The sequence below is a fragment of the Anser anser genome, assembly GCF_964211835.1.
Source record: "Anser anser genome assembly, chromosome: 2".
NCBI lineage: Eukaryota > Metazoa > Chordata > Aves > Anseriformes > Anatidae > Anser > Anser anser.
Window position 1 is genome coordinate 70,363,391 of NC_139721.1, and position 23,496 is coordinate 70,386,886.

At 37.7% G+C, this 23,496-nt stretch overlaps 1 protein-coding gene across 9 annotated transcripts in view; it reads right to left on the minus strand.

Moving 5' to 3' along the window:
* The window catches only part of FHOD3 (formin homology 2 domain containing 3), a 410,386-nt gene that overhangs the window by 31,535 nt on the left and 355,355 nt on the right, over positions 1 to 23,496 (minus strand). For all 9 annotated transcript variants that reach the window (XM_083826789.1, XM_083826793.1, XM_083826785.1 and 6 more), the window contains 4 exons: positions 15,121 to 15,303; positions 10,933 to 11,052; positions 10,294 to 10,455; positions 1,200 to 1,390 (listed from right to left, as the gene is read on the minus strand). In XM_083826789.1, coding sequence (XP_083682915.1) covers positions 1,200 to 1,390; positions 10,294 to 10,455; positions 10,933 to 11,052; positions 15,121 to 15,303 — 656 coding nt within the window. The remainder of the gene's footprint in view (positions 1 to 1,199; positions 1,391 to 10,293; positions 10,456 to 10,932; positions 11,053 to 15,120; positions 15,304 to 23,496) is intronic.

Sequence of the window (23,496 nt, forward strand, 5' to 3'; positions counted from 1 at the left end):
TCTGTGGCATTCAGAGCTTCCACAGTATTTGCAACTTTTACTATTGCTTCTATTTTGCATGATCAACAATAGCACACTGAGTGTTTAAAAATGCATGTGAATCTCTTTTAACAGCATCCATATCCTCGATGATAAAAGTTTTCCCAATCCTAGAAAGATGCATTTAAAGAGATATATTTTTGGAAAAGTCTACAGAAGTTCTGCAGCACTTAATAGGAAAAAGTTAGCATTTTTCTTACTCATACAATGCATACGATAAACACAACAGTAAATTGGCGAATTCACTTCCCTTCTCCTGCAATTGGGATTTCTGCTTAATCATAGCATGAAAAAGAGATCATTATGAAAACAGAAGAAGAACTGAATTAACTTCCCAGTTGTATATCCACAAATTTGGGATCATTTGGAATGCAGATCCTAATTTTGACCAAAGTAATATGGAAATTCTTCAGAAGTTGGAAAATCTCTCAACATTTCATTAATAAACTGAAGAAACATAGCTAAATTAATCCGATGGCTTAAACTCATATGGCTAAATTTGTGTATGTGAAAAAAAAAAGTTTAGGTTTATGCAGAATTATCATGAGTAAGTACATTTCAGAACACTGCAATTAGGGCTAATTTCATTGGATGAAATTAAATCCAATGGCAAGTCCTAAACAAAGGAATCTTAAATCTGCCTCCTACTGTTTAGGCATAAAAAAAGTAGTCATAGATCTTGCAGACAGGGGTGGTTCTGCTTACAAAACTAATTGTACAAGACTCCTTTCAGCTTCCATGTATGACAAATTTATCATTAGAACTTCAATATTTTGCCACGGCATATTCTTGTTAACCAGACAGCAAGCCAATCCCTCTAAAAAGTATTCAGGGAAGGACAGACAATATAGCAACTTAGTCACAAAAATGCTAGCTTTAAGGGGTTAGGAGTTCAAAGGCCCAATTATTGCAACATGGGAACAAATGATTGCCTGGATTATTCATTCTTTTTATTGGAAACACAGAAACTTCTTTGAGTGAGGATATTTCTTGAACAGGCGTGAATGAGAACATATGCACCATATACATCCTGGTAGATGTACTTGCTGCAATATGTACCTATGCACACTTAAAAAAACTCATATATATTATGTCATAATTTATAATTTTAGCAAAGTACATATCATCAAGAGAGTACTGTCACCAGTTTAATTCTGTACCTGTTAATTATTCTTCTATGAACAATCTTCAGGATTATGATTCTTTCTGCACAGTCCTTCAGGAACTCAGACATCTTTTGCTTTAGAGTTGGCTTCATCTCATGCTTTGCTATAGCCTTAAGGTGATCCCATGATGCTTTGCACCTTCTTTCCATCTGACACAAGTTTTCCTGGAGTTGTTCAAAGTCAACCTTTAAAAGAGAAAATAATAGAAAATATAACACTTTAATCAAAAATGCTATGACAGTATCTTTGGATATCTGAACAGCACAACTCATGTATAAGTCAGGGTCACTGTAGTGGCAGAACAATATTAATTCACATTATTAATTACTGCGAAATAATTAAGAAATGTCTCTTTCTGTTTTACTTTGTCTATGTCTCTCTGTTTATTTTGTCTTAAGACGCCTAAGACCTGAAGAAAGGACAATAAAATACTGTGATGTGCTTTTTCCCTTGCTAAAATCTTCATAGCTACACCAAGCAATTGCATGACCCAATTATTTTTGTTGAGGCAACAAAAACTTTCTCTCACTTTTCCTTAATCCTTTTCTCTACTACTCATAGCTTTTTATACCATACTTGCTGCTCACTGTAGTATCCAGCCAACACTTTGCCAATTTAGGAAGCACTTGGATATATTCCCTAGCTGTGCACTGACTTGTTAATAGATGGTCTACTTCTAATCACAACATTCATGGGCCAGGATTTTTCAAATCTCTATTCAAAGTACGTGTAATTTAGTGATTTCAGTAGTAACTTTCATCCCTTGATACACATTATGATTTTTTTAACAAGATTATATGATGGTTTTGAAAATCCATCAACACAGTTAAAATAAATTATTGCATCCTACAGTAATGTTCATCAGGACAGAAGCCAACACATTCAACAGAAGGTGAAAGAGAGGTTCTCCTTTACTCATCAACCAAAAAAGGTTTTCAAATCATAGTAGTCTAGAGAAGGTATTTAGGATATGTTATTACCAACTGGACAAAGTGCTTTAACTACCTTTCCACAGCACGTAAGTATATGAACACAACAAAGGAGAAAAGTAAAACTACCCAGCATGTTCTAAAACTCTAAGAAAGGAAAAATTCTGTTTATAATACCACTTCACAGTTCAGATGAATTCAAGCAATAAAACACAGATTTAGCCGTCAGATTCCAAACACAGTAGTTTGCGATGTTATGATCCAGTACTCCAGTTAATTCCTTAATGCTAAATAAAAATCAGTGACAGAGACAGGTTTTAGTTCACCGCAGCATGAGTGACTGTGCTTGAATGGAGGTGAATTTTCCTATCTATGCTAAAAGCTATTAATGGCCGCAAAAGAAATGAGCCTTGGATACCAGCTATTCCAGTTCTGGAGAGTTTTGGATTAAAATCTTTTCAGATGAGATCAATATCTAATGGAATTAAGTCTCAACATATTTTTTCTTCTTTTTATTTTAAGTCCAAAATTCCTGATATTAGTTCCAACCTCACTTGGTTATGTATCACACAGAATGAAGTTTTCAGCTGTATGCAGTACCCGCTGTTGAGACCTATGCTAAGTATAGCCATGAGAAGTGCATTATGATTAAAAACCTCCTGATATTTATTGTATTTGGTCTTGCCATGATTTATAAAGTGGTGACTTTTTCTCTTCATGAGGAAATAAAACCATACTTTGATCCATTCTGCTATTCAAAAAAGCCCTGGAGGTAGAGCAGCTGTGGGGTTTTTGTTTTCTTTAGCATATCAACGCATATGCTTTTAAAAATAAAAATAAAAATAAAAATAAAAAAAGTCCCTTCCAGGTCAGTATTTTTATTGTTGATGATAAACACACTGCTGCTCTCCATAGATGGTATATCTAAAGCACACATGAGAAAAGCAGCTTTAGAGTACTACCTGCATGACATTTCAAATGCCATTTTTCTCTTCACTGTGAATCCAAATGCGGCATGGACAATGAATAAACTTTTATTTTATTCTGAGCAGCATCAATCTGATCAGTATGTGACCAACAAGCCCCTCTATTTTATGCACATTTCTATCATAAAACAGCAGGTACACTTGATCAGTGGAAAATATAAGTTAAGTACAAATCCTTTTGCAAAACAATACTTTAGCCTCACCTTAACAGACCATGAAAAATCAGCGCAGTGGTCCAAACCTAGATCAGTAATTGTACACAACTTTTTAAAAGCAATCACAGTGTTCAGCAATATCATTGTAATTTTCTTTTTCTTGTCATTTTAGCTATTATTGTTGTTCTGTTTGGGGTGCCTTCTAACAATGAAAGGATTACAAATACAAATACCTTATAATAGCAATAAATGATCACAGGGACATGTAGTTTGTAGTTTGATTCAATTTTTGTTCATTTTTTCTTGAAGGGAAAGATGCACTAATTCTTGCCTGCAGCTGTGACTAAGAAGGAATTTAGGTGAGCTTCGCATCACGTTTCGGCTCCAGGAGACCTCAGAACACGAGGTGGTCAGACAAGAAATGCTGTGGTATTATTTTATGAGTATGCTTCGCTGAATAAAAGGAAACAGTAATCTGAAATAGTCTTTACAGCTTTCTCCTTGGACAGCAGCATACGATGTTGTGCCCAGCCCCCAGGATTTTGAGGAAGGTGGAAACACCTTCTTCTTCCTCCACAACTCACTACACACATATGCAAAAGAGATGAAGCTTGCTGGTCTTACTTACTGTTATCTTTTGCTAAAACTTTAAAAAGAAATCTATTTTTTATCTCAGGAGAAAGAAACAGTGGTCTTAGGCTGTTACGCAAAATAAAAATGACTCTTCTTTCAGACACTGGATAATGTTTATTTTCATTTATAAATTTAGAAAAAACAACTTTCTAAATGCTTGTAGGATATATTTGATATGTTCCTCCTTTCTCCTGCTGTGTTCCTCTCCATTTACAATTGTGAGAACAGGTCCTGAGAGATCAGGTTGTTTTCCTTCAGAGTTTCTTCATCTGGAATGTGCTCTGCACACGTTCCCTTTTCCAGCTAAATCTCCTCTATTCTCTGGGCTAAGCTTGCTGCTACAGAGAGTACAAAACTGTACTAAAATCAACGATGCTACACCAGATTACACTATTCCTCTATTTATATTCAGCCCTTGTAAAGGGTCAAAAACTTTACACCTGGATCAAAGAAATAGCAAACAAAAACCAACCAACCAAACAAAACAACATGAAAGAAATAAGTGAAGGGAAACTGGTAAAACTGAGGTTTTTGCTTGAAAAGCACTTCTTTTCAAAATCGCTGTAAATTATCCTAAGTTGTGTTTTGAAGGCCAGTGCATAACTTGTTATGCAGCCTCAGTAACTTCGTATAAGTTTTCTATTGTTTGCTACTACACTTATCATTTATTGCTACAGCTTGTTTCTTTTAGCGGTGAACAAATCCAGACATTTTCTAAGCAAGACCTGTTTCTCTGCATTTTTATTCTCTCCACAAAGTGCTTTGAATAGAATACTGATACCATCCCAATGACAAATGTTGCCTTAAATTCACAATAAAATGGCAACTATTTTATCACGGGTACTAGAAAGATGCACATAATCATAGACAAAATCTTTCTTTCTTCAAAGTTCAAGATAGTTTTTACAGTGGACCACAGCCGAGCTTGAGCTGTTTATAATTTAGGGTCAGACCGTTCATTCTCACATTATTACAGGGATGAGTTCTGGCAGGGAACATGAAATCTTCCTCTTTTCCTGAGCTGGTTCAGTGCCAAAGGAAATTCTGAGAATTGCTCCTTGCAAATACACTGTCATCTGAGTGCAGCGACCTTCTGTGGCGTACATTCAAAACTCTGTCTACTCCAGTATTTCCACACTGGCATGCTTCACTGAATGTCACAAGAATTATCCCAAGACCAACATCAGCGCAACTTGCACCCTGTTGGTCACATTGTAAGTGAAGTAGATGCCAGGTCTCAAAACCAAAGTATAAAGGAGTTTCTGTTCATGTATTTCTGGTTCTAGGGTAAGAGTTGGCATCCTGCCAGAATAATTTGGGAAACGATTAAACCCAAATCAGTCCCCTAATTAAAATTAAAGGATATATGTGCTTATTGAGGTATGATCAGGTAAATCTATACAATACAAACCTTTCCACTACATTTTAGTTCCTCAAACAATCTACAATAAACACACTAATATGGGATCTACTTGCAAATGCTTTATGAAAGTCCACACTGTCTGGGATGAAGGGGAGTAACACCAGTAAGCAGTGATGCAGGTCACTTGGTGTTACGGCACCTACAACACTACTTTAGTCATTTCACCTGAAATATTACTGAAACACCACAATGCGGTCAGGCACCTGCAAAAACTGAATTTGCTCTTTCTCAGACCAAATCTGTAAGTCTCATTTGCCACTGCAGCTCCTTCCCCCTTGCCCCAGTCTGCCTCCCCCTGCTCTGCCTCTCCCCTTGCTCTGCTAACCCGTGTCCGGAGCTGGAGCAGCTGCAGCCGTCCTTGCAGCTGGCACCGTAAGGAATGACCCAACCTAAGAAACCTTGTGCCCTCACCTCCAAGCAAGCTTCCTTCCATGGAAAGTAATATGACTTCTGGCATTTGTTTTTGTTTGAAGAAACGTAGGGAAAGCATACTTGAGTGATAATTGCAGAGAAATACCTTCTGTCAAGCAAGGCAAGAGAAGGCCTGCTGAAGCAGAGCAGGAGGCAGGCATAAACTTCCCTACTTTTTTTTTCCCTTTCTTTTTTCCCTCCTCTGCTTCCCAGTTTATCAGGCAGACGCCAGAGCAGCACTTCTGCTGCAATCACCTCCTTTCTCCCCACACATCCTCACTGAGTCCCTGGGGCAACTGCAGACCTCCTCCTCCCCTGTGCACCTCTTAGTCTAATCCTAAATTCTTTCCTACCAGTGAGCCTTGTCCCCTGCCCTGTGCTGTTAACATTTCCTCCTGCTTGCTCTGAAAGCTGCCTTCTCCTCCCTTGCCTAGTATCTGTAACAAACCATGCACCTTGCTGCAGGAGATAAAAAAAAAAAAAAAAGCCAGAAATTTTGTATTTTAATCAAAAGTAAATTAGAGTTGGGGGAAGGAGGACAATTCCTATGTAGCTGGCCAGCTTCTGGATGCATGGGGAAAATTATTCAAGGGGATCAAAAAGAAGACAAACATTTCAAATAAAAAAACTTTTTCATTCGGTAACAGAAGAGACTAGTGCTGATGCAACCTCCCCTGCCATAGTGGTAAGTAAACTGCTAGAAACAACCCTGAGTTCAACTGCAGAAACCTGGAGTCTGCTTCTGTGCTAGGTATATCAATTCTGGGTCAATACCACTGGAGAAAAAAAATCAAATTAGAGTATGTAAAAAGAACAAATATGCAAGTGCTCATAAACATGGGATCCTAAACAAACAGTAGTCCTGCATGACCCTAGATACTTTTATACAACTATGAATACTTTTATTTGTTTAGAATTCTATTTTTTTTGGTTCTTTTTTCACGTGTCTCCATTTTTTGCCATTTTATGACTTCAGTCCTTCAACAAAAAGCCACAAGTCTTGCAGTAATTGTACCATTTTATTTTCTTTTCTGGCCTTTCTATCTCCTTTTGGGTGAGCCAGTCTTTCTTTTTCTTTTTTTTTTCTTTTTTGGAACTAAGGCTTAGGTAATTCTCATATGATGTGCATATCAGGAGAAGGGGCATCTCTGTTTATCTACAGCATGGAAATTGTTTAGCCTTTGTGGCTTCTGAAAGATGTTTGTAGACAAAATGGAGCTCAAAATACAGCCTAATCCACAGTGAAATATTAGTTCTCCTTTCCTGTCAGCTTTTCTAAACCAAGATTTCGCCTACTCTGTGAATATTCCCTTGAAGAGGGCAGCTTGGATGGCTTCCATGTCCTAACTCTTTGATTTGTGGCAGCTAAGATCAAGTGGGAATAGAGCTTGTTACAGTAATCCATCAGTGGTATAACACATGTAGGAACATCCCAAGAAGGGAGACCTTGGGCGTCACGCAGAAGGTTAAGGCTATAATTTCTCTTAATGTGATTTTGTCTGGCCTTTTCAGAATTTCATCCGCTTTGGGCAGGGCCACTAGATCAGCAAACCACAGACTGAAAGACTTTGCTCAATTTTGCATGCCCTTAGACCTAAAAATTTTTTAAAAGTGACAGCATTGGGTTAAGGTTCTTCCTCTCTCTAAGGCTGAAAAACAGAAATAGAAGATTCACTTGAGAGTATACAGTATATAGTGGTGTGGATTTTAGGAAATGACTGCTCTCTTTTGTGGCAATTTTCATTTTTGTGATTAATTTGTGCAAAGAAAATGGAATAACTTCTTAACAAAGAGAGGAAGCAGGAAAGGATAAACTAATATACCTAAGTGTTCAGATATGAAGAATCACTCAACAAAACCAACAAAAAATAAAAAAAAAACTTAACATGAGAAACCAGCCTTAACGAAGGCAATAAAACAGAGCCTAAACACAGGCTGTACAAGAGGAAAACCAGCAGAGCAGAGACAGAATCCAAAAAGCAAATACCTAAGGACAGAAAACAAAACCCACAAACTCCTTTATGGTATCTAAAAAAAAGAAAAACATGTCAGAGGTCCTGGGTCACTGGGGATGAGAGAAACTGAGGAAGAAAAGAGTTAGGGAAGGGAAGTAAGATGACTTCTTTTTGTCCAACACTGAGAATGTCAGGGAGAAACCTATTCTGGCATTTGTTTTTATTTTCTGTATTTTATTTGTTAGTAGACATGAACAAATAGCAAGTATTCAATTGCAGAAACAAATGTGTTGGAGGAGGATGGTAGCTTACAAAGCAGTAAACAACCAGAAGACAAGAATTCTAAAGGCAATTAAAATAAAGCAACTGAGCCACAGGCTAAAATGAGTGTGCTTTCACTATACTTAATAATTTGGAGAATCAGAGGATAGCAAAAGTTTCACCTATCTTTGACAAAAGCAGCAAGGATGATTCAGAGGACTGTAGAGCTGCAAGCTTTATTACTATACCTATTACCTGGCTGAAAGAATAAATAAAAATAGGAAAATAAAACATCAAAGAAATCACTACATTCTGAATATGCTTAAAATATAGTGAACAGATGAGAGCAAAGAACAAAAATTAGACTTTCAAAATCTTTACAAGAAGCCTCATGGGAGGCGACTTATGAAGTGTGAAGCTGAAAGCAAAATAAAAGAGGTTATACATATTGATTGTCATCTGGTGACAGGGTTAACAGCAGGTGGCTTGTGGTTTCTACTACATATTTAAAAACTATTTGGAAACAAGGAAGCATGCTGAGAGGGTAAAATCTACAGATGGCAAGAAATTAACTCAGATTAGCCCTGACTTCAGAGGGCTATTAGGGATTTAAGAGATAAGCAGTCAGTCTGCTTCAGCAGATCATGGTCATTACTTTAGATTGCAACGAAGTGCACTTTGCAGGCAGTAACTTGGAGTAACTCCGTGTCTGGCTGGGTTCTAAATTGCCAGATCAACTCAGAAGATTGCCTGGATGCCCTTGTGAGTAGTCCAAAGATGACTGGTGTCAGAAGGACAGTAACAGTCAAAAAACACAAAATCTCAGGCTAACAAAAGACAGTATAAACAGAATGGGCAAACATAGTAAGCATGTAATATTTATACAAAGAGGTTAGAATGCTGTTTTTACTATTATTTAACACATCCCAGAAGGGAAGATGGAGAAAAAGTGTGGAAATGGGTGTCTAAAAAAGATGTAGAAGGATTCTTTGAAACACAGACAAGGACCTGAGCAGCCTGGCTTAATTTGGCATTTCAATGAAAAGGGTGATGGACCAGATGACCTTCGGAGGTCCTGTCCAACCTAAAAAATTCTAGGATTTTATGAAACAGAGAGATAAAAGAAGTTTCTACTGTTCAATATATTCAAGACAGCAAATCCTGAAACTGGCAAATGCAACAGCAGACAAAATTAGATTATGAAACTCATTGTCACAAGAACTTTTCTAGGAGCCAAAATAAGATTGTATTATTGCAGTAAAAAAAGAAAGAAAAAGAAAGAAAGAAAGGAAGGAAGGAAGGAAGGAAGGAAGGAAGGAAGGAAGGAAGGAAGGAAGGAAGGAAAGGATTATGCATTTTTTTCCCCTAGAAGTATCAAAACAACGTGTTTTTTGGAAAAGCAATCATTCCTCCATTTGATGTATATAATGAGTATTATGACTCATGAAAAAAAGATTTTCTAGGAGAGATCTTTGTCCTTCAAAGCTTCTTGTGCTCTCCTCTCAAGCAACTGGTATCAACCACTGTCCGAATGAAGATACTGGACTAGATGGGAATTATAAATCAGAATTTTCATGTTGGTTATCTCCTGATGATGTTCTGTCAAGTTTATTCCATTAATGAGAAATGTGTTGTTTTTAAGAGTCATCCATGAAATTTGACACACTGAGAGCTCCAAAAATGAGGTTACAGTATTTCTATCGTAAGTACTACCAATAAATACTCTGCATTCCAAATTAAGCCATTGACTAGACTTATGCATTAGTCAATTAATTACCACTTTTTAAAAAGAGTGGCTGCTGCAGGATTCCTTTATTTGTTTTTATCCTTCTTAACTCCTCCTCATCAAACTTGCTGTCATAAGGAGGACAGTAAAAGAATTACACAAGGTATTCCAAGGACACTTCTATTATTGAGACAATTTTATTACTCCAAAAGTGTATTCTGTCTATTGCCTTTGAAATATGTAAAGAGATGCATCTGCCTTAAAGAAGAGATTCCTCCAAACCACAGAGTAAGTAAACAAATTTGAAGATACTGGTAAAATAAAGTAACCATAAAATAGTTCCTAATAGTTATATAACATTAATTATATGTATAAGAAACATTAAAATGGCTGTCATAACATGGTGAGGAAACCATCTGACAGACAGATATAAAGCTGAAAACACAGTGTTCTGGCATCTTTGAAATTCCCTGAGGAATAATGCAACAAGTCCACATTCATAACAAGTTCTGTGACCAGGGAGGAACAAATCAAAGAATAAAATTAAATCTTAAAGATTTGACTTTAGAGAGGAGCTTATAAATCTACATATTTACCCACTAGACATACCTTGGCTGACCTAGTGATGGCCCCGATCTCTGAATAAAGATCAGTGCTGTCTGGGAACTTTTCCACCACCATAGTGCAGACATGGTGCAGGAGGGACTGCTTATGCACTGTGTCCTTGACTTCTGGAACCTTCTCGAGGTAGCTCAACTCAAAAGCTTTGGCCTGTAAGAGAGAAAACAGGAAGAAAATAAAAATAAAAATGCTACTCCATCCCATGCAGATTAGTAGGCAAAAATGATTACCAAGTAGGGGCAGAAGGGAAAGATGAAGAATTTTACAACAAAAGAAACTTGTTGCTTTTATTTTTATTCTTTCAACTTGCTGAAGAATAGGCCTAAAATCACTCCATCTACAGTGAAATGACTCATGACAAAGTGCTCACAGTTTGAATGGGGAGCATCAACACTGAACTCAAGGGAGTTACACAAAGAGAATGCCTCGCTCTAAACTTCCTTCAGGTTATGCAGAAAAGGGCAAAGAGCACTCATGAAATACACACACACACACAAAAAGTAGGTTCTGTCTTCTAGATTATATTTCTCGTCAGAAATAAATACTGGGTTGTAACTGTCATAATGGTTTTGACTTCTGCTTTTTGAAGGAAAAAGCTCAGGGGAAATGCTGGGACACAGGTCTTACATTGGTTCCATTCAGAAAGTTCCCGATGGCTAGCAGAGTAGAAAGGATAAATCCCAAAGTGTTATTGTGCTCCAGTTGGTCCATTCCTTCTTTCAGATCTAGAAGTGGTTCTGCAACTTCCTGCCACAAGAAGAGAAACAAGAAAGTGAAGGCTGTAGTTGGCTATAGCTGCTTCTAGTTTTTAATTCTAAGATTTAGATTAATTATTGCAAAAAGTTCCTGAACTGGTGTCTTGCAGAGTGTAAACTAGCCATGTGTGCTGGCTTTCTTCCATGTTCCAGCTGATAAATCACATGCAAGGACAGCAAAGAAATACATAAAATACTTTCCTAATGTTGCTTGTTTATGTATGCATTTGCCTTACTTGTCCTCGGGATTATTCTATGATTCTGAATAGGAGAGAAATAGTATCACTGAAAGGGCTGTTGCACCTGAATTAGAGACAGGAACACCCCTGATCCCAAGTGAAAAAAGAAAGCTTCTTATAACAACTCTTTCTAATCTTCAAAAGACAACCCCCCCAAAAAAGTTAGAATTCTGGCTGAGTTGACATTCACAGCCTGACCCTAAAGCTTTCTTCAAACAATGGTTACCTCTGAGTTTTTGATATCATTTTGTGCTTTTGTGACTTTAAAAATGGGAAGAAAAAAAACAATCCACAAAATAAAACACAAAACCTCGAACCCCAAACCAAAAAAAGACCCCACCAACAATAAAAATATAAAATACTGCAAATATAAAGTTTTAAAAGTGGTCCCATTTTGATCTTTTAACTTAATGTATCTTCCATCCACACACATTGTCTGAGTATAGGTATGTGAACTGATAAGACTTGAAAACATAAATTCTCTTCCATTACCTCGGGAAGTGAACTACACCAGAGAGTTCAAAGGAAGACAGTGAGGGTAATTGAGTTGAGTGAGTTTGTTTCTATCTTAGTGTGAGGCCCAGGGTTATTTATTTTACATGCACAGTAACAGTTCACATTGTTCCTATCTCCAATTGCCATCCAAAGCATCCCCGAGCAGCATTCTTTTCCCAAATTATTATACTTTTTATGAGCTAAGAAGCCAAAATTAAGCTGTTATTTTAGACCAAGAGGCAAAATAACTGTGAACTTCACTGTCTTGGGGAAATACAATGGGTCATTCAAAAACTATACCGACATTTTACCACAAATAAGAGCACAAAGATAAAGGAAACATGGATTTCTAGTCACTACAGAACAACTCAACTCTCAACTTAAGAAAATAATATAGCAAATTTGAAATAAATTAAAAAATGGCACAGTGACCCAAGTAATTTATACATCAGAGGAGAGCTGCTAAATCATCCAAGACTATCGAGTTAGAGTAAAATCAATAAACTGCTACACAGAATTCTTTGAATTGGTTTGCAAGTCGGGACTGAGCTTTTTGTTTTGTTCCATTATGGAGATGAATCACAATGCTATACATCTGCTGCAAACACAGATTTTTGAACTATTATACCTGCACCAATTTGCAAACTGTTTAAAAATCTTTCCTAGAAGGATGACTTAAAATATTCTGCGGATGGATAAAAAGGTGTCATAACAGGCTTCCAAGCAGGCCATACTGTAGCCTTTTATTTAACTATTTAACATGTAAGCTATCCATGCTTAAGCTTTCTTCCATATAGTGCACATTTATCATTACTCTTTCTTTTTGAGTTTATGGTACCATACAAACAAACAAAACAAACAAAAAACCCTACAAAAAAAGTGTGCTAGATACCATATAAACAGGGGGAATACCCACTGTTGCTCCCTTTAAAACTTACCTTTTACCTGGACAAGGCCAATACGTAATGCAGTTGCCTCATATCCTTAACTATCACATATCCTTATTTACCATGTTTTTGTTTTTTACCTAGAAATTACGGTTGAATGAAATTTGAGGGCTGGTCTAGAATTTTTGGTGGTGAGACATCTGATAAAGCCAGGTAAATGCTTATGTTATTAACATGTTTAGCTTACTGTATCTATACAAGTTCACAAGCATGCTTTATTGGGAGGGGTAAAAGCTTTGGTTAGGATGGGAATTTTGGGATGACAAAAATGTAATTTGCCATATTTGTATTTAAATGAGACTGGCCTGCATAAATTATCATGTAATTTTAAATGATCAGAAAGTATCAAGACCATACGGTACGACTTAAGAAGTTCTGCTGCATTTTTTAAATTTTCAGACAGTTTAAGTATCACTCAAAAGCACGATCTTTTTGAAGTTATTTGTCTAGCACACCATCTCTGGGGAGCCTCGACTTAGGGGTAATCTTTCTCCTCAGAAGAGGAACTAAACGAAGCCCTTTTCTTTACCAGTCAAACTTTTCTCATTTCTACACCTGCTTATCTTCATTTATGATCCTTTAAAGTTGTCATCAATAAGGATATATTTGCCCACAATGACCTTAATAAAAAAATAAATAAATCAGATTTAGGACAATGGAACATTCTATTCCTCTTTCTAAGACCTTTAAACTCCCTTTAAGATAATCAAATTTGACAGCATCTGCACCACAAATAGTTCAGTACAAAGCGGTAGCAGTAACACAATGTCATTGTTTATGAACAGAGCAATCAAAAGACTGAAAATGAAGATTTAAAGCTGCAACTCTACCTCCTTTGTGTATGTAGTTAAAATACATTACTGAAAGAAAGGTGAGAAAAATTATTGTTCCAATGATGAACTTCTGGTAGGCATAAATGTTAGATACGTTATCATTTCAGAATGTTATACACATCATCAAACAGACAATTTGGAAAGGGTTTTCCTTTTTCAATTTCACTTGCATATACTTCAATCCAAAATAATGCACTGATTTGATCAAGTGTCACAGCTTACAGTGAAAGCTGCAAGTGTGCTGTAACTGCCTATAAAGTGCAAAGAACAAGAATTTTCTTAGCTTTTAACAGTGTTTCAAATGTTTCAGAAAGCAAGCTAGAAATACTAGGTATAGACATAGATTAACAGCTACTGCTAACTCAGATCACATGAAGGGAACAATTTAGCCTTATGGTAACTTCAAAGCAGGATAAATAGCTATACCAGAAGAGAAAAAATGGCAACAAATATTCAGACCAGATACACATATTTTATGTTTTAAGAGACAGAAGTGTAAATATCTAAGATTAAAGTCATTTAAGAAAAATGAATATTAACTTGATAGCATTTCCTAAAATCTAAGAAAACGAAGCAGAGGCTGAATAATCTTGACAAGACCATCTGGAAATCAATCCATTGTTGTTATAGCTTTTTAAATATCCATGGCTAGATAAGCATAAGACATTTTTTACAGAAGCATGTCCCACTTCTCAGAATCCATCACACAATATTATATATATATATATTTTATATACACATAAGCACACAGATATGAATATAAAAATAATATATATAGGAGAGAGCTGCCTGAAGAACCCAGAGCAACACACAGGGTATGCACCAGAAGTGCAGCAGAAGAGAGTTCCTGTACTGAAATTCCTGAAAGAGATTTTGAAAGTCAGCAGGTAGCTGAGATTGCCTTCACAGTTTGATTCTGTTTCATCTACTCACTGAAATGACATGCTGCCATTTTGAAATTTTTGTATGTGATTTGTCATACATGATACAACCTGACTATAGTGTTCTCTGAATAAATGCTGTTTATGAAAAACATGGTGGCAGTCAACTGTGACCGAACTGAAAAGAACACCCCTGAAGAATGATCCTATCTTTTGTTTATAATTTTGTAGGAGAGCTATAAACAGAAATAACTTTAATGGACAATGTTTTTCTTAGTTCAAATGGATGTAAGATCAATATTCTCATTTTACGATGTATGAGTGAATCCTGTAGTCCTCATTCAACCTTTGTCCAAGGAAAAATTCTTACTGCTCTGAAGCTATACAGAATAACATCTGGAGCAGCTGTGGTAAGGAATTAGCCCTCTTCTTTGTTCCAATGTCATTACTGCCTAATTAAAGGAAGGAAGACATAATCTCTAATTTTCTTTTATAGAAGAAATAGATTATGAAGGATCATTTCAGCTGTTTCCTGGTCAGCCACTGAAATAAGTGACTTATTAACTGTTTCCACAAAATACACACTCATATAATAATGAGGACAAAGAAAGATTAAGCAAAGACTTGGAAGAGTGTCTACCTCAGCCTCCGCATGTTCACCTCACCTTTTCCACTATCTCATAGTCCATCTTGAAAGCCCAGAGCTGGAGCCTGGCGGAGAGTTCGCTGATGGAGGAGAGGGTGAGAAGGAACTGCTCAGCGCTGCCCAGGGGGACATCAGGGTTTGCCAGCTGTGCCTCCTGGATCTTTTGCTTCTCCTCCTCAGTTGGGATCATGGTCAAAATTTTCTGTAAAGGGAAATAAAAAGCAATAGTCAGTTGGAGGGGCTGAGATGCATGTAAGGGCTGGGCATGGGGGTGCATCAGTAGCAAGGACACCAGCAGCAACAAGCTTCATTTTGACTTCACCCAAGCTTGTTTGATGACAAAGTGAACTTTTTTTAAGGAGCAAAATTTTGTGGCCTGTGATTTACAGCAGGTCAGTCTAGATACTAAGGTCTCATCTAGCCTCCACGTCTATGCGTGTTCCAGTGCACCTGTAGGTATAAACAAAAAACTTGAGGACCTATTACAGCTGGAGAAAGGTTTCTTACAGCACAACTTGACAATCAGCACTAAGCGAAGTGGCACACTGTGCTTTTTGGAAGGAAGCCTGGAGAAGGAGAAAAGGCTCGTTCTCAGAGTACATGGGATGGATTAGATACCACTGTGTGGCACAACAGGAACTCCCGTCCCTTGCTGTTCTCACCATTTACTGTTTTTCATTTAGATTGTTTTGACTTTTATGAAACATGGAAACCATTGCAACATACTAGGGCATTCCTAAAAATGTCACCCAAAGTGAAGACAGCTTCCCAGGGAACACTCGTTGAATACACAGTTATGAACTGCATAACATACAGTCTTTTTCTCTTTTGATCCAAAAAGTCCAAAATATTGATGAAAAACGATCTCAGTATTTTCAGTTTCTGCTGCCACCATGGCTCAAAACATTTATATTTTCCCTTTAATTCTTGGATTTTACATGCTTGTTTACATGTGGCAGCTTTCCTTCCCAAAGGTATTGTTTCTTAGATTTTAACATAATGAATGCATTTTAAAATGAAAAAGAAAAGCAAAACTACATAAAGGCATCAGATAAGTTGAAGTCTTTGCCCTGTTGATCAATGCCTCATTAAAACAAATCAGTAGATTTTCAGCACAACTTATGTTTATTCATCTGAGGAATGACATGTTTTTGCTGTAGCTTTCTATAATGATAAGGGCTGTTTTGGAGGTAAGGAGAACAAAATAAAAATACAGCCAAAGAGCTGTAAGACCTGCCAATCCAAACTACAGACTTGTTCCAGCAGTGGAGATAGCCAATTTATCAAAGTAGCACAATTGCCCCAATTGGTACCGGCATTCCAGTACCAATTCTAGCAGCAATACTGGTATTCCAGTACCAATAATTCATCTAGCTCCTTGTACAGTGCTGCAGCTAAGTGTGGAGAACTAGGGACTTTTCCTGGTCAAACCGGCAAAGAACAAGAGTTAAGGAAGCAAGTAATGTTAACAAGGAATAAGCAAACAATGTTCAATCCGTTGAACTTGGACTTATTTAATTTCAGCCACAGCATTCATATAGCTGACCATCTTCTTACACAGACTTGCACAAACACAAATAGAGAAGCAGTTCTTCCTGTTAATGTTGGTCAGAACACTGCCTTTCAGTTCAAAAGAAGAAAAAAATTCTCCTTGCTTGAACACTGCAATAAGTTACCGTTGCTCTCACCTATAGCTAAGGGAAACAGCGAGAGTTAAAAGTCTGTGAGCATCTACTGTAATAAGGAAAAAAATAATCTTTTGATCCATTCCTATCCTAAGGAAAATAGAAGAGGAGGAATATCTCTCAGTACACTTTTATTTCCCTTGTCAATGTCTATTTAGAAAATGTTCAGTTCAGATTGATAGCATTTGTGTATTCATTTTGAGATATGCTATCTATCCATCTACAGATGCTGAAATCTGTAACTGAAGTGACACCTAACATCAAACTAGAGATTTTAAGTAGCTGCTTCAAGGCACTTCTCAGTGCTCAAACAGTAACCACCTAAAAGGTTCAGAAAAGAGAGACCGAGCCTGAAACCCAGAAGAGTTTTTTCAAAGAGAACCTCTGAAGAAGTCAGGCCTCCTAGTTCTTCCTTCTCTCTAAAACAATGACAAGAAGCCAACACCCCTCGAAGTGAGCCAGAGCAGCTTGCAAATGGGATCATATGAACATCCATACATGGTGAGTTGAGCAGTAGCCATGTGATGGATGTAAAAATGCTTCTGATGCATTTTTGAAGGCTAACACTTCAGCAGTATTTTCAATTGCCTCCTACAAATAACTAGGGCTTCTGGCAGCTACCCAGGGATCCCACAACTATTTTGTGGTGGTGCAGGGCCTATACTCCAGAGATTTTGCACTGCTTTCGGGCATTTTAAAGAGGGCAATGAAACAGTAAGCTCTATTACCAAAGGGACTCTCCTCCTCCTTGAGCTTTATGTAAACACCACAAGCCAGATGGATCTGACAAAAAGTATTCGAGTCCAAGTACTGCAAGTCTGCTCTGCTGCGCACTGTAGTATGTGAAAAAGGGAATGCCAAGCAAAAGAGCCTGTGGATGTGGTGCCAGCTGTCAAGCATCACCCCTGCTGCTGAAAGTGCTGCCTCGATGGAATCAGAACTGCTGTCGATGTGCTGGCAGGTCTCACCCCAGCCACAGAGCAACTGCCCCCATAACAACTATTTACTCACCAGAGCTTTGAGTTTGCTCAGGCAAATAATTCTTATCCTGCTGGTCATCATCCTTAGTGTGCTCCTGAGCAAGCAGTAGAATGCTCTTATCCTCTATTTCCACTCTATGACTAACTTGAACCATTTGTTCAGTGCTGAAAACTGTTGAGTACACCATCTGCCAATTTATTATTACTATTTTGATTTTTTTTTTAACAACACTGACAGTAAAAGCATAAAAACACAGCAAGGCAGAAGGTTACTGGCACCTGATATGACCATTAAATCATAAATAGCTTTGAATTTAATGATTAGTTCAGAAAACTCTCTCCAGTGTAGCATTCCTCAAGCAGATTAAAAGAAGATTGGTTACTGGTGAGCCCCATGTCCATATCTTCTCATAATGTGACACAAAGATGTGTCAGACACTTATTTAATCTCTGGGCACTCTCACACAATTACTTGGGCCAGAGACTAAAATTCTGAGAAAAAGTGCAAAAATCTTTTAATGGAGAAAAAAAATAAAAAAACTGGTGAGCTCATTTACATGAGATTATCAATCTTAACTGTTTTGATCCTTGAACTTTTGGTGAATGGATCAAACTGGTTATTTCCTGGACTCTGCCATCCTGATGTATGATTTCCAAAAATTTTTCAGAGGAATGCCTTACAGGGCTCACAGGGTGAAGCTCATAGGAGACTCAGGCCGTCCCTCAGGCATTCAGGAAGAGCTGGGCACCTTGGAGGGGGGTTCACAGCAGTAACTGCCTAAAATGACCAGCAAGACAGACTCCCAGTTTGCTTGAAGGCATAAGAAATGGGATGCTAGGAAGTACCTAACCAGAGACTGTTAGTAGCCTGGAGCCCCTCTGGAAATTAGGTGCTTAAGTTATCTCTTCCAAGAGATAAGGGGACTTCTCAGTGGTGATGAGGTTGCAAGGGTGGCTCAGCTCTCACGTTTGATTTCAGTTGATTTTATTGGGCAAACAGGAGCCTTAAAAATCTAGGATACTGAATATCCAGTTGGTTTTGGGTCCTAAGCTTTCTGTGGCGAAAGGTCCACACGTTCATAAGCTACATCATCAAATACACATTAATGGATGGTTCATCTAATATTTGACAAGCCTCAGCAGAAGATTCAGATCCAAAAAGGCTCTCACAATTCAGCTTTTCAGACACCTATTCCTGAGACCCATCAGTAGTTTGCATTATTTGCAGAAGAAACCCATTACCTGCAGAAAATATGAAAGGATATACATACAAAAGAGTAGAATAGAATATCTAAAAGAATATGAAGCTCAGGATTTCATGGTAAGTGAGGCTGGGTGTGCTAATCTTATCTGAGCTTTTCAAAAAATGATCTAATTCTGAAAAGAGACTCTATTTAAAATGCTTTTTAATGGTATCTATAAATCAGAAGCTGACAGCCGTGGCTTCAGATTGCTCCACTTCTTCAGCTCTCTACTGAAAATACATCAGCATGCAAGTGCTGTTCACAGAAACCATAGAAAACGTTTTTGTTTTCTGTAAGGAGTGAAAGGGTAGCTTTTTCCCTATTAAATAAAGTCTGAAACTTGTTAGGGCAGTGATACACTAACTGTGAAAGTACAGCCAGCAAAGCATTATTGAGTCAACTCTCTGTGTTGTCCAGGCTTGTGAAAAAAGGTGTTCTTTCAGGTCAGCTAGCATAATTTGAAACGCCCCATCAGACTTTTACAAAGCATTAACTAACCAAATTGGAAACTGCAAATGCCAACACACTGTGGTGAAAAGTATCAGAACAAATTTAAATACCTTGATCATTTCTGAAAATGAATTTTGTTGTTGTTGTTTATAAATGTCACTGTCTGCCTTTCTAACAGCAGGCTCTCATTTCTTATCCCTTTTTACATCTCAGAGCTACCTAACCACTCCGAACACATGGCTTTGAAAGTACTTAACTACTTGGGTATTAAGAGCCTGGCATATCTGGGCAGCTTTTTTATTTCAAATAGTTTTACTAAAAGCTATACCTACCAAAGCAATACACCATTACGCAGCAACACAAAGCTACCTTTTAAAGCACAAGACACACCACCTTCACTTCCTCACAGCATTGCTCCAGTTTTACTCAGCTAAATTAATTAAACTCTTTGGTATAATTTGATTTTGATCCTTGTTCCCTTCCTGAGTAGCATTCTGTGGTAGGACCTACTCATTTCCTTTGCTGGAGATAAAGCAGGAAGGACTGGTCTGGTGGACTATTCATGCAGTTGCTGGTGAAACACTTCATTAAAATTACACACCAGGATTTTAAGCTCGCCTTTTTGCTTAACTCAGAGAGAGCCCTCGTCCATGCTAAGCAGGAAGGTCTTTGTTCTGCAGCAGAGCTCCAAGTTGTTTGAACACTATGAATGCCAAGCTTTCAAAGAAAGGAAAACACAACCACTTTGGCAAATGTAAGGTGGCAAAAAAATTTTAGTTGGTTTGACACACAGTGCTTGCAGACACACATTGTGCCTTCCTGTGAAAATGTGTTTCTAGCAGTGCCTGCTCTGCATACTAAACTGACTTCATCTGCCTTTCTAAGAGCGTGCCCCCATTCTTACAGGTACCAAACTCCTTCAAACACCTGGACAAAAAACCCGCAACATACTTAGGTATAGAGGGTCATAAAATACATGGAGAGTTTTGTTCTCCTTAGTTTAATTTTTTAAGTTAAAAAGTAAAGTATGCATTACTAACAACAGTTAAACACCACAAACAAAGCAGCATTCAGCAGAATGTAGGACAGTAGCCTAAGATTTCCTGGGCTATGATCTTTATGATGAGCTAAGCTATTACACACTAGTAGCCTGCATCCCACTGCCTCACTGCCCAGCAGTTGTTAGTGCTACTGTCAGCACTGCTTTAGTCCTCTGTTCTTAAAGGGATTGCTAAGATCACTTCTAAGATACTATTTAACTTGAACTCATGGACCAAGATGCCAAACTGAAGTCACACACATGCTATCATGACAGCTATGATGCTCCTCAGTGAAGGTGCAGAACTCACAGCCAAGGCAAAGGAAGGCTTAGGTATCTATACTCTGTTGGTGCCCTCCTCCTTGTTGGATCCCCTAAATGCTGAAGATGATCCTAATCTTCAGCTTTTCTGAATTTTTATCACTGCATGCAATATTCTCAACACAGCACATCACATCTCGTCCCCTGCACTCCTTACATCTATCTCTTCTGCTTACTAGCCATAACATCTCTTCTAGATGATATCTATGCCTATCTTATATGATATCACAGTGGGTACTCAAAATTACTCAAAAGTATCTCCCACAATGCAGTTTTTAAAATAAATAGTTAATGTTACTTTTTCCATACTGGTCATACTCATGCAACCCACAGATTAACTGTAAAGGATACTCTATACCAACCAATTTGCTTTATTCTCTGCAATTTTTGTATAAATGAAGCTGACATTTACACCATTATCGATTGATTCATTCCTCATAACTATAATTACTTTGTAGGATTTAGGAATAGTATTGAACCAAAAACCTTTCTAAAAATTTAGACTGAGAAGAGAGCCTCTGTTCCTCTCAAGCTAACTCTAAGGCTAAAGACAATGAAGATATGAATATAGAGGAGAAGAGAAAGGGAACAAAGTCTATCTACATTGTAGGTCAAAGGGGGAGTACAGAAAACTGATTAAGGGCTCTGCTGAAAACAGCAGGACTCAAGATGATGAAATTCTATGCCTCTTCTTGTACCTCTTGACCAACTCTGTATAGCTCAGTCCAGCCCTCTGTCTTGCTAAATGTCTCTCTGACTATGTAATGATGCGCAATAAGAAAAATCTGCAAACTTAGAACTGGAGAAGGAAACCTGAGTGCATGTTTTTACTCGACAAGCAGCAAATAAACATGGACCTACACATTTAGAAAAAAAATATTTTTTTTCTCCATGAACATCATCCCTTCCGACTAATGAAGGCTTCATCTCTCAACATGGAAAGTACCTAGGCTCAGATCCATTTATCCTTTTCTCTTGATTTTAAATACCTGAAAAGTCACATCAGGCTTACTCACATCCTTTAGCTTCAAGCTGTGAACACTCAGAAATCCCATTTTCTTTAGCACTGGGCATGTGTATCAACAGTGTATCATTTCCTGGTTTCTGAATTCTTCCATTTGAAAGCTGCATGCATTTATTATATATATTTTAAATGAAATTATGGGTTTCTGGCAGCTAATGGAAAGGCCACCCAAATGAGGGTGTGGTGGTACCATGCACTTACAGCTGTGGACACCACAGGTGGTCAGCAGATGGGCCCAGCTACAAATGGTGGCACTGGAAGGGTGAGCTGTGCAGAGCAGCTGAACTTCTGTTGAGCACACCAGGGAAGGCGACAATTCAAAGGAGATGATACACTGAAGATAATGAAGATGTGTCCTTTATCAGCCCCTTTATGTTGGACTGCGTGAACACTGCCAGCAGCGCTCAGGTCTAACCGGTGGCCTGTGAGTTGGACTTGGCTGGAGTGGTGCTTCTCTCCTACCCTGGAAAACTCAGTACTTCACAATGCAGCGGTGGGACCATGGGGCTGGGTCATGGAGATGAGTAACTGGGCAGTAGGAAACTTGAGGTTACCACATTTGCCCCAAAGATGGCAATCTAACCAACTGGGCTGAAAAAGAGCAACCTTTGTTGATTCTTATTTTTAAGTCTAATTTGTCACCTTCACAATATCAGTAAAGAATGCATACAGCAAATAATATAGCTTTGGAAAGAAATTATATTCTAGTAGGGATTAATCAGGCCATGCCTTCTAGCTAGAACAATCTTTTGCCTTGGGTATTTATTTTGCATGTAACTGCTGGCAGCTCCATTTCCATTCTAGCCAGCTTTCCTCATTTTCTTCTGTAGTCAGCATAGTAAAGGTGGAAAAGGGGGAAATCATGAAACACAGAGCCAAACCACTGAAAGGTGACTATGAATCAATACAGGACCTATGCAATTCAACCACTGGTTGAGATTTGTAGTTGTGCAGATTACTCTTATTGGATAATATAGGCTTATTCAAAGAAAGATTTGAAATGAATACAAACACAATAAAAACAAAAACAACAAACAAACAAACAAACAAACAACAACAACAACAAAAAACAACCAAGGGAGCAGCAGGCTTCTTTTACATTTCATAGAAGAAAAGTATTTTGATTAAAAAAAAAAAAGGAGCTCATCTTGGATCTCGGTAAGAATATCTGCAAAGTCAAACATGTAATGGTAAAAATTACATCATCTGTAATCTTTATACCAACTGCTTTTCTTCAATCAACAGTAACACAGAAATGCTATTTTGAGCAGAACTAGTCACTGTATTTGTTTTCCATTAGATATACAATCTAGAATGACTACAACAGCTAGCTGGGCATGAACTTTAGTAAACTCTGTACCAGTTGCATCAGCTTTATAAAGTCACTGCCTATTCTTTGGTGCTTTATGAGTGCTCAGCATTAAATACATTTCCAACGTAAGCATGCAGAACTTGTCCTGTTTAGAATTTTAATAGTTTTAATAAACACAATAAGAAACTGAGCTTCAGAAGAATAGATAATACTCTGAAAATCTCAATAGGAATTAGCACCACTATTATTCAAGTTTGGATATAAACAAAGCAGAGAAATTCACATTTACTGAGCATTCCCAACCTCAGGTGGACACTACCTGCTTCTGAGTACACTGCAT